Consider the following 11,117-nt stretch of genomic DNA (forward strand, 5'->3'; position numbering starts at 1 on the left):
TCAGTCTGCATTCTCACTCTCAGCTCCTAGTGCCTCTTGCTCCCAGCTCCTCACACGCACACCACAAACTGAAGTGAACTCCTTTTTAAAACCCAGGTGCCCTGATTAGCCTGCCTTAATTGATTCTAGCAGCTTCTTGAGTGGCTGCAGGTGTTCTAATCAGCCTGTCTTAATTGTCTCCAGAAGGTTCCTCATTGTTCTGGAACCTTCCCTGTTCCCTTATCCAGGGAAAAGGGACCTACTTAGCCTGGGGCTAATATATCTGCCTTCTATTACTCTCCTATAGCCATCTGGTCCGACCCTGTCACACATACCCATGCTGCAGCAGAACAAGCCTCTTCCCCACAGCAACCCCCGAAGTGGAACAACTGTAAGCACAGGGTTAGAATAAGGGGGAGAACTGCAGTGGAGCAGCTGGCTCAGCAGTGAAAGAACAGGCCCAAAGTCAGCATCAAGTTCTGTTTCACAGGCTTTTAGTTATGATAAAACAAAAAAGTGGTTTTGCATTCCCAGAAAACACCAGGCAGGGTAGAGCCCAACCCTGTAACAGCTGGGCACAGGGCTCCCTTCCCATTATTTAGGGGTTGTTGTTTTTTTTGTTTTGTTTTTTTTAATAGTGTTTCCTCCAAGAGCCTGACTAGGCCTTCAGTCCCCAGATGTGCCTCATTATTCCACCCTGTACACCTCTGTGAGGTCTAAACAGGGAGTTAATTCCCTGCATGCTGTATAGCAATACAAGAATAGTCCAGGGTATAGTCTCAACTCCATAAGCAGAGGTTGAGCTGTGCAGCTTCACAGGCCTGAAACTAAGAAACCCAGAATAGACAGAGAGATGCAAAAGTGGCTAGTGATTTTGGGTGCCCCTCCTGAGACATGTTGGAGGGGCCTGAGTTTCAGAAAGTCCTCAACACTTGCTCTCTGAAAATCAGGCCCCCTTTCAAGCATCTTAAGGTGCGCACCAATGATGGAGGTGGCCCCCCAAATCACCAGTCACTTTTGAATGTCTTGGCCCCGTTTGAGCATATGCCCCAAAGATGGCAACAAGTCAAGATGAACTCACCACACAGCAGGGCCATGTCTCCACTTCCTCAGGGTCTGGGCAGGTATGAGAACATATGTATTTTCCGGGTCCATTGCTCTCACAGGGCAGAATGCATCGGTCTCTCTTCAGTTCTGGTCTGTGGTGTTCAACCTGCCAGGCTGGATCATTTCTTCTCTCCCATTCACCTCCGGGTCTGCATGGAAGTCCATTCCCAATAACAATGCTCCCTCTGCACCAGACACAATCCTCAGTGAAGATGATAGCACTCGGACGATGCTTCAAGACTCTCACGGGTTTGATTTTTATTGTCCATTCAGGGAAAAGTTCTTCTGAGGCGGGTCGACACTCATCTGCTATTAATGCACAGTCGAGCTCTTCTTTGGGATTAGATGCATTGCACCTCGTGCAGAAAAAGCCACAGAGACCTTCTTCACCTCGAACTACGGGGTCAAAACATGGGACCTTATCATTCTGGCCTGGGGTAAAAGACAGCTTCCTCCTGTGCTTAGCATTCTTCGGATCCATGGCCCATGAACGGAGATTACCATTTGATTAAAGGGGCACTAGCAAGATGAAAAACAGATATTTAGCAATTGTTCTTCTCTGCGTTACTGAAAAACACCTGGCAATGCTTCTTTAGATCGGTTTGCTTCACTGTGCTGCTTGCTCCTTATTTCCATTTCACTTAGCTTGGACAGGGACACTACATTACCTGTGGTACTGTGGAGTGCAGTCCACTCAGTTGAGACTCAGAGTTCTATTCCTGGCTCCACCACTGGTCTGCTGGGTGACCTTGAGCAAGTCATTTCACTGCTCTGTGCCTCAGTTTCCCCCATCTGTAAAATGGGGACAAGGGTACTAATGTCCTTTGCAAAGGGCCTTGAGCCCTACTGATGGAAAGTGCTATAGAGGTAGGTATTATATGCTCCCCTTATTGTTCTAGCAGAGCACCTCACAACATACAGTATATTTATTAAACACCCTGTGAGGTAGGGCAGTCCCATTATCCTCATTTTACAACTGGGGAACTAAGGCACAGACAGGTTAAGGCTACTCGGGAATTCTGGAAAGGAACAGGAACTTGAGCCCAAGTCCAAGACTAGCACCTAATCACTGGACCTTCCTTCCTATCCACTGGCTGTTCAGTTAGCTTTACCTTCTGGTTTTCTCAGTGCTCCTGGTGTTCGTACTGTAAACACTGCAGGGGAACAAGTCTCTTTTCACTTATTTTTTTTTTTAAATCATGAAAAATACATCACTATCAAAACAGCCCAACCCACAAAACCTAAAGTAGTTGGTAAGAGTCACTTTTAGGACATTTTAACATCCTTGTTACTTTCAAAACTTGCAGAGACTCTTGTTGGAGCAATTTGGCCCCAATTCTATAAGACAGACCTGATGGGCTGTCCCTGGGATCTTTGCAGAGCCCCACTGACTTCAGTAGAACTCCACACAGTCATAAACATTCACCTGCAAGTCTGCCGACATAAGCCACAATTCCAGAAACACTTTTGCACATAAGTAACTTTACTCACAGGAGTAACCCTTGCTCTCTTTCTAGAATGGAAAATTAGTTACAAAGTAAGGACATGTGCAAACCATAAACCTGCCTCTTGAAAATCAGGCAGTAGGTGCTTCACAGAGTATTTAAAATATGAAAACAAAAACACAGCTCATAAGAATTCTTAAATAGAGAAACAAAGCAGCAACAACCTATATCACCATTCTCTCCATTGCAAAGTACACAAACCACCAACCAATCAATCAAATTCAAGTTTATTGCTTCTTTTTTTAATTTAAGAATCCTGTGAATGGTGGGTTTTGGTTCGGTTTTAGATTTACCATGTAAAGCACAGGTGGCCTGGCTTCCAGAGGTGGGGAGCTCTAGTGTTTTAAGATAGGTGCTCTTGTATGTGTTGAAACATAAAATGAGTAGTAATAAATATGATTGCATAGCGTTCTCGCAACATAATCTCAAATTGATAGGAAATAATCTCATCTATGGGAGACAAAGATCATTTCTTTATGGTCACAATTCCCATGTTCCCCTCTACTTGGGTTTAACGCTGTACATGTCTTATTTACAATACAGAATTCCTCCTACCTCTTAGAGAAAGCCAGCATTTCAGAGCATGTTCTGTGCACTAGCAAGGTGAGGAAGCTCAGGGAATAAAAGGGTGTTGGGAGTGGACCTGTTGAGGCATGTTCCACCTGGATGCTGTCGAAAGTTCTCTTTCATTCCATCAGACACACAGACAAACACACACACAACCCAGAATATGGTATCTCAGGTCTATAACACACACATGCAAGAGGAAAGTTAACCTAAAATAGATAATAATTGCCTCTCTAGCTTGCAGTGTTAGCAGAGATACCTAGGGGTCTGAATGAGTCACAGAGACCAAACTCCATCTCCAGCGAGTCCTGTGTCAAGTGAAGCATGTTGGTGTGGAGGAAACTTGCACAACTGTTGCCCATATTGCATCTCTCTTGCAGACAGAGGATTTCAATCTCCAGGGCTTTTATTCACATAGAGCTCCCTTCCACTGCTCCAAAATACAAGCCCACACAAACATCAGATTGAGCCAAAACAAAAGGCCTGGGAATTCCATGGGTGTGTAGCAGTGCCAGAAGTACCAACAATTTAACAACCTCCTACTATTTATTTTGCTGCATGACTCAAGAACTATTTAGTTACATCTATCTATCTATCTATCTTACTATACACACACACAAACATGCACACACACTCACTCACAGCTCAGGGAAATTTGCTGAGTCTGGAATAATGAAACTATACTTTCCATACGGGTAAATGCATTTTTAAAAAAAAAAGATTTGTATTCTCTCCAGGATTGTGTCAGTTTTCCTTTTATTTCTAACCCTCAAATGCCCCATGTCATGTACACACACACTCCAGCAAAGTAAGGTTGGACACAGCTCTCTCTAGACCCTGTCCCTGCTGCTGCTGGACTAGCCAGAGAGAATTGCTAAGGGGCATTGTCTGTTTTACCTCTGTGGAGTGAAATCATCCACTTCCTAGCTCCCCACCACATCACGCCTCCTTCTGTGCTTCAACTCTCAGACTGCTCCATGCTTTGATCAGACACATTCTGCCTGATGACAGGACTGCATGTGGCCTGTATTCTCCTGAATCCAGCTTGCCAGTTCCCACTCACCTTATCAGTCCGTGGAACAACTCCATCCATAGCCATCCTCCAGCAGGATAATGCTTCCTAAAGTGAGCACCCCAGCTGAGAGAGGCCAGGGACACAGCATCACACCCGGTAGGAGGGGGCAGAGCCTTTGTTCCAAGGAGAATACAGACAGCATAAGGATTTAGCAGTCCCATGCTTGACTTCAACCTCCTGCTGTTGCTGCCATTTCCTCAGTCACCTATGAAGAAAGGCAAAGGTCGATGAGATTCTGCAGTTTTAATTCAGCTTTATCTGCAGACTTATCACAGCCTCCTTCCTTGCAGAATTCCCCCAGATGGGGATTTTGAGTCTTCTGGGCAGGTTTCTTTTCCATTATTAATTTTTGGCTCCCCTGCCAGGGACATCCCAGTCCCTTGGCGAGAGACCCAGCCTGAAGAGAAGGGCTTCTGAGAAAAAGGGGAATCTGAAATCAGGCGTTAACTGGAAAGAGGCTAGTGATTAACAGCCGAGTTGCATCCAGGAATGTAATCCTTTGGAGAAGAAAAGTTTCCCTTTAAACGATGTTCCTACTGCACTTCCCCAAAAGAGCCCAGGGGAGAACCCCAGTATCCAGGCTGTAGCATACCCTCTGACATTCATGGCTGCAAGCAGCCTACCGAGGGCAAAACGGTTCTCAGCTTTGCCTGCCCCGTTACTGGGCTGCCACCCCTCTAACTCAGAGGTCGGCAACCTATGGCGAGCTGATTTTTAGTTTTCAGAGTAGCAGCCGTGTTAGTCTGTATTCGCAAAAAGAAAAGGAGTACCGGTGGCACCTTAGAGACTAACAAATTTATTAGAGCATAAGCTTTCGTGAGCTACAGCTCACTTCATCGGATGCATTTGGTGGAAAAAAAAAAAAACTGATTTTTAGTGGCACTCTGCTGCCAGCCCAGGGTCTCGGCCGCCGGCCCCTTGCCAGCCCCTGCCTGCCTGGATGAAAGGAACCTCTCTCTCCCAAAAGAAGATGATCTATTTACAGACATTAGAAAACTCAGCAAGGGAAAGCAAGGGCAAGGATCACACTAAACTGATAAGCGCTGCATTTTAATTTCATTTTTAAATGAAGCTTCTTAAACGTTTTTAAACCCTTATTTACTTTACGTACAACAATCGTTTAGTTATACGGTATAGATGTATAGAGGGAGACCTTTCTAAAAAAAAAAAAAAAACGTTAAAATGTACTACTGGCACGCGAAACCCTAAATTAGGGCAAATAAAGGAAGACTTGGCACACCACTCCTGAAAGGTTGCCGACCCCTGCTCGGACTCCCGGCTGGAAACGGCTCTGGGGCAGCGGAGGTGGGAGAGACGCTGCTGAACTGGAGCCCCGGGTCTGCCCGCCAGGTCTGGAGAGTTCAGAATTTCAGGCCCCGGCCCCCTCCCCTATCAGGGGCTCAAACCGGCAGCCCGGCTGTGAGCGGGCTCTGCGCTTGGCGACGGGAGCCGTGAGCCCTCCAAGCCCTTCCTCGGCAGCCAAGAGGGGGCGTTATCTCCAGGGGCGAGCGACGGACTCCAGCCTTTTCTTTTCCAGCGACCCCACCAGGAAGCTCTCCAAGCAGATGCTAATAACCGAAGCGCCCCGGGCGCTCCCCGAAATGCGCCCGGCAGCGGGCGGAGCTTCCCAGCGGGCAGGCCGCTGGAATCAGAGCCGAGGGCGAGCCCCGGCCCCCGGGGCCTCTCCCCTTCGGCTCACGCCGAGTCCCCGGAGGAGCCAACCTTGCGCCTTGGCAAGAGCGGCGGCTCCCGGCCGCCGCCGCCGGGTTTCTCCCGCCCTCGGCGCTGCTGCCCGGAGCGCAGCTGGCAGGTAGCCGCTGAGGGACGCTCGGCCACGCGGCGCCTTCTCACCCCCCGCGCCCCGGCCATTGGCCTCCGGCGCCTGGCTGCATCTTCGCCCCGCGCTGCTCCCAGGCAGGGGCTTCCCCCGCTCCGCTGCCAGCCGCGCGAGCCGCCGCGGACGGGCTGGGGTCCCCCCGCCCTGCCGTGACCTCACCCTTCCCGGCTGCCACACGCCTACCTGGGGGAAGCCGTACGCGGGGGGGGGGGGGGAGTGGGGAGCTTAACCCTTTCCTGCCCCGGCCGGGGAGGAGGGCGGCGGCTGCTGCTGCTGGGGCCGGCCAGGCGCAGGGCTGGGGAGCTGGGCTCTCAGCGGCCCAGTTTTGCCACTGACTCGCTCGGGCCCAAGTAACGCAACCGCCTTCGGCCTCAGCTTCCCCCGCTGTAAAAGGGGTCTGCTGCGGGCATGCAGCGCGCTGAAGGGGAAGCCTTGGAGCAGGGCCGGGCCTTGCTGCCCCCCGGCTCTCATGGAGTACAAAAAGCTCAGACCGCTTGAGCTGGGGCAGCTCCTCGGCCTCAGGGCTCTGCGTTAGCCCAGCTGGCCAGGCGGGGATGTTGATCCTAAATCCCAGCCACCACAGCTGGAAGGGGTGGGAGGCGGCTGTGGAGAAAATCTCGGGGTAGGTTTCCTCCTGGCCAGTGCTACCTGCTGCCCCAACCATCTTAGCACAAGATGCCTCCAGGCACAAGGGGCAGGATTCTTGCTGCCACAGCAAAGGGAAAAGCCCCTTTGGGATTCACTTGGTGGACCTGCAGAACACTCCCAGGTCTTGCGCCCCAGAGTGAGGGAAGAGGATCCAGCACTGCACTTAGAGCTGGCTTCAGGGATTGACATACCTACCTTCTGCAGCTTTGGAGAGCAAGAGACTACTTGGATCCAGAACACAAACACTATTCTCTATAGCAGAGGACTGTACGACTCTTAGCTCCAAGGCCAGAGTCTCAGCTTTAAGCTACCTTTGTGCCTCCTGTGTTCTGGAGTGGAGTCAGAGCCCAATGTAAATTTGAGTAGCCTCTCTACTGCTCTAATTTACACTGAAACCGTCCACAGCCCCAAGCGTGTATTCCAGGGGCAAAAGCTGCTATTTTAGATCTCAGCATGTTGTCAGAGCAGCATACATTACACCTCAGCACAGCAGAGCCTTAGGTCCCAAGGCTAAGGAGCTGGGTTCTCCCACATGACAATGCAAAGCACAACTGCTGGATCACTTAGCTGACCCACAAGCTCCTACTAGAAGAGTTTGTTTAAAACGTGGAACACACATGCACACTCCACACCCTTTGTGTTATCTCCCATTAGAATTGAGACAGAAAAGTCCAATTAGATCATCAGCCCTTGTCAATGCAAAGCTGCCCCAGGTAGTGCATTCCTAAGGATTTTGTCTTGTCCAAACCAGAATAACTCCCTCAATGAGAAGTGTGTTCCCTGGTTCTGGTCCAATTGACCTCATTGTGACCTAAATTTTCCTTTGCTCACTCTCATCACTTTCTTTCTACTAATTGAAAGCCACCTTAAAGGGACAGTCAACTTAGAGTCAGACTTTAAAAAGGGGTTAATTTTTGACCAGCTCTACCTTCAAGCAAAAAGGCAATTGAGGTTGGAGGGGGAGTGCTGAAAATATATGTTCTGGTTTTTGGCTAGCTCTAGCTTGAAGTAGTTTCAGGTCCATCAAAGCCTTATGCCCCTCCCAACCCTTGTGGGTTTGACAGTTACATTTTCCTATTTTTTAAAATGCTTTCCTGCCTGCACTACAGCAGCAGGAGAGACTCTCACAAATAACTAGTAGTACAGGGGCAAAAAATGACAAGCTAACTCACTACACAGGGAAACTACTGAAGCTGTCAATACCCAAACTGCTAACAAGTTCAAAAAGCAGAAAACTGAAAATGAGAGAATGATGTTGTTCTGGGATCTTTCTGTTCTGGTCATACCAGATGTCACTTGCAACAGCAAAAAGAAAAGGAGTACTTGTGGCACCTTAGAGACTAAAATTTATGAGAGCATAAGCTTTCGTGAGCTACAGCTCACTTCATCGGATGCATTCGATGAATGAATGCATCCGATGAAGTGAGCTGTAGCTCACGAAAGCTTATGCTCTAATAAATTTGTTAGTCGCTAAGGTGCCACAAGTACTCCTTTTCTTTATGTGGGATGAGATTTTCAAAGCTTTCTGCACAATTTTAACCATACAACTCCCTCTAAAATGAATGAGTGTAGTGTGATAGAACTTCCACACTGCTCTGAAAATTCCAACCATGCTAAATAACCACCAACTTCCTTAAAAGTATAAGTAGAGCTGGGCAAATATTGTAAACAAATTTCCAAGTATTAGTCCAGACTTGAAAAGAATCTGCTTTGACTGTAGTCACTTTCTGTGACTTTTCTAGCAAACTAGTTTACTAATTAAAAAAAAAGGTTGAGAGGGGTAAATAGCAGGGTCCCCCCAAGGATCTGAACTGGGACCAGTGCTGTTCAACATACTCATAAATGGTTTTGAAAAAAAAGGAGTAAGCAGTGAGGTGGCAAAGTTTGCAGATGATACAAAATTATTCAAGATATAAAGTCCAAAGCTGACTCTGAAGAGTTCCAAAGGTATCTTACAAAACTGGCTGACTGGGTGACAAAATGGGAGATGAAATTCAATGTTGACAAAACCAAAGTAATCCACATTGGAAAACATAATCCCAACTATACATACAAAATGACAGGTCTAAATTAGCTGTTACCACTCAAGAAAGAGATTGGAATCATTGTGGATACTTCTCTGAAAAATATCTGCTCAGTGTGCAGCAGCAGTCAAAAAAGCTAACAGAATGTTAGGAACCATTAGTAAAGGAATAGATAAAACAGAAAATACCGTAAATGCTACTATATAAATCCATGTTAAACCCACACCTTGAATACTGTATGCAGTTCTGGTCACCTCATCTCAGAAGATATTAGAATGGGATAAAGTACAGAAAAGGACAAAAATTATTAGAGGAATAGCTTCCATACAAGAAGATTAAAAAGACTGGGATTGTTCAATTTAGGAAAGAGAGAACTGAGGGTGGATATGGTAGTTATAAAACCATGACTGGAGAAAGTGTTAACCACTTCACATAACACAAGAACCAAGGGTCACCCAATTAAGTCAATAGATAACAGGTTTAAAACAACAAAAAGGAAATACTTCTTCACATAATGCACAATTAGCCTGTGGAACTCATTGCCAGTGGATGTTGTGAGGCCAAAACGTATAAACCAGAGTTCCAAATTAATTAAATAAGTTCATGAAGGACAAGTCTCCCAATGGCTCTTAGCCAAGATGGTCAGTGACACAGCCCCAGGCTTTGGGTGTCCCTAAACCTCTGGCTGCTAGAAGCTGAGACTGGACAACAGGGGATGGGTCACTCAATAAGTTGCCCTGTTCTGTTCATTCCCTCTCAAGCATCTGGCACCAGCCCGTCAGAAGACAGGATACTGAACTAGAGGGACCATTGGTATGATCCACTATGGCTATTCTTATGTTCTTAGAAAAATAGGTTCTGAATTCTATTCCTAATTCCTGGGGGCATCAAATCCCCCTGACATATTCTTTGTTAGATTTAGTGAGCTAATGTATCTATTCCTCTGTGTGATTCAAGATATCCTCAAAATAGTTTTCTCAGCTTGGAGACAAGGATTTTGCCCTTTACCCCTTCCCATCCCTGTCCTATCCAAAAACCACAAAAACATGGATTTCAAATACAGGCATTAGCAAAAAGCTTTTGACAGACTAATCTTGCTAACATTCCTTTTACTAATAGGTAAAAAAACATAGCAGCTTGCTAGCAAATAGCAAATACTCCATAATCATAGTCCTATCTTTAAATCTGTCTAAGCAAAAGCTGACAGGTGGGCAGAAGTTTAGTACTAATTGCACAATTACTCTAATGCAATACCGATCAGAAGATGCTGTGAGCCTAAAAGTGTCTTAAAATTATCAGCCAAATGCAGTAATTATAACTCAAGTATTTGCTCAATTTTTCACCAAACCAGACCTTGCCAAGAGTAAAATTACATTAGTACTGAGCAATTACTGCAAAAATTGCAAAAGCAAGGCAAGCTATTGTGTTTAAGAACTTTAAAGGACTGAAGAGAAGACTGGAAGAAGTCTCTCATCTCTATGATTTTCTGCAAGCAATTTTATCTAATGTTGTATTGTTATGCATCGCTTATGTTTTTTGTTTTCTTTTTAAAAACAATTCCCATTAAATCATCCTCCACTGACTTAGCATTTTGTTTAAAAAAATACCCTGTTCATTTTAAACTAAAATCTCTCAACTCTCTCCTCAAAATACAATAAATGAAGTTACAGAAGCTGCAAAACTGATAGAATCTATACAGTCAAACTCATTCAAATGACAGAGAATCTAGCAAGTTGGTCATTGCAGAACTCTGAATTCCATGTACTGCATTTCACAGCAGAGATTATGTTCACAAAATAGACTTGGAATGAAAGAACAGGCTGACATGTTTCTCAAGTCTTTCTTGGGAAGTGTGAAGGGGGACTGTGAAGCACAGAGATGCAAATATTCATTTCTGTTCTTTATTGAGGCAATTAAATAGCAATTTCTTTTTAAAGGTAATGCTGCCCTCCTGTGGCCACTTGGGCAAGAATATTTTTCAAGTAAATCAGATTTGACATTAACAGCTTGGTACACACCATTTAGAAGGGCAAGTAGCTAACCACTACTTATTTAACACTGATAATCCACATATAGGCATAGCAGCACAGCAAGTAGGAAGCACATCAAGAAGGTAATATGTTTAGAGAGTGAAAAATGTGATTGTGTTGTTTCCCTAGTGCTAGCTCCCCAACAAGTGTGACTGGTATTTGGAATAGCATATGCACTTTGTAACCTGAGGATAAACCACTACAGGTACTATATAAGTACACCTTTAGGTAGCTGGCTCAAATCCAAGCCAGGCTGGAGTCGCTGAAAGTCCTCATCCAGTTATTACCACCTGCCAAGTCTTTGCAGGCTAATAATTAAGCACATGCTATTGTTACTTCCTCCTA

General features: G+C 46.0%; 1 protein-coding gene across 1 annotated transcript in view; it reads right to left on the reverse strand.

The window, feature by feature from the left end:
* The window catches only part of STARD8 (StAR related lipid transfer domain containing 8), a 147,611-nt gene extending 141,417 nt beyond the window's left edge, over positions 1-6,194 (reverse strand). The window contains exons 1-3 of the mRNA XM_038417663.2: positions 5,956-6,194; positions 4,222-4,438; positions 1,061-1,605 (exon numbers count right to left, since the gene is read on the reverse strand). Of these exons, the coding sequence (XP_038273591.1) occupies positions 1,061-1,567 (507 nt within the window). The 5' untranslated portion in view covers positions 1,568-1,605; positions 4,222-4,438; positions 5,956-6,194. The remainder of the gene's footprint in view (positions 1-1,060; positions 1,606-4,221; positions 4,439-5,955) is intronic.
* Positions 6,195-11,117: the final 4,923 nt, after the last annotated feature.

Source organism: Dermochelys coriacea, chromosome 9 (assembly GCF_009764565.3).
Source record: "Dermochelys coriacea isolate rDerCor1 chromosome 9, rDerCor1.pri.v4, whole genome shotgun sequence".
NCBI classification, from domain to species: domain Eukaryota; kingdom Metazoa; phylum Chordata; order Testudines; family Dermochelyidae; genus Dermochelys; species Dermochelys coriacea.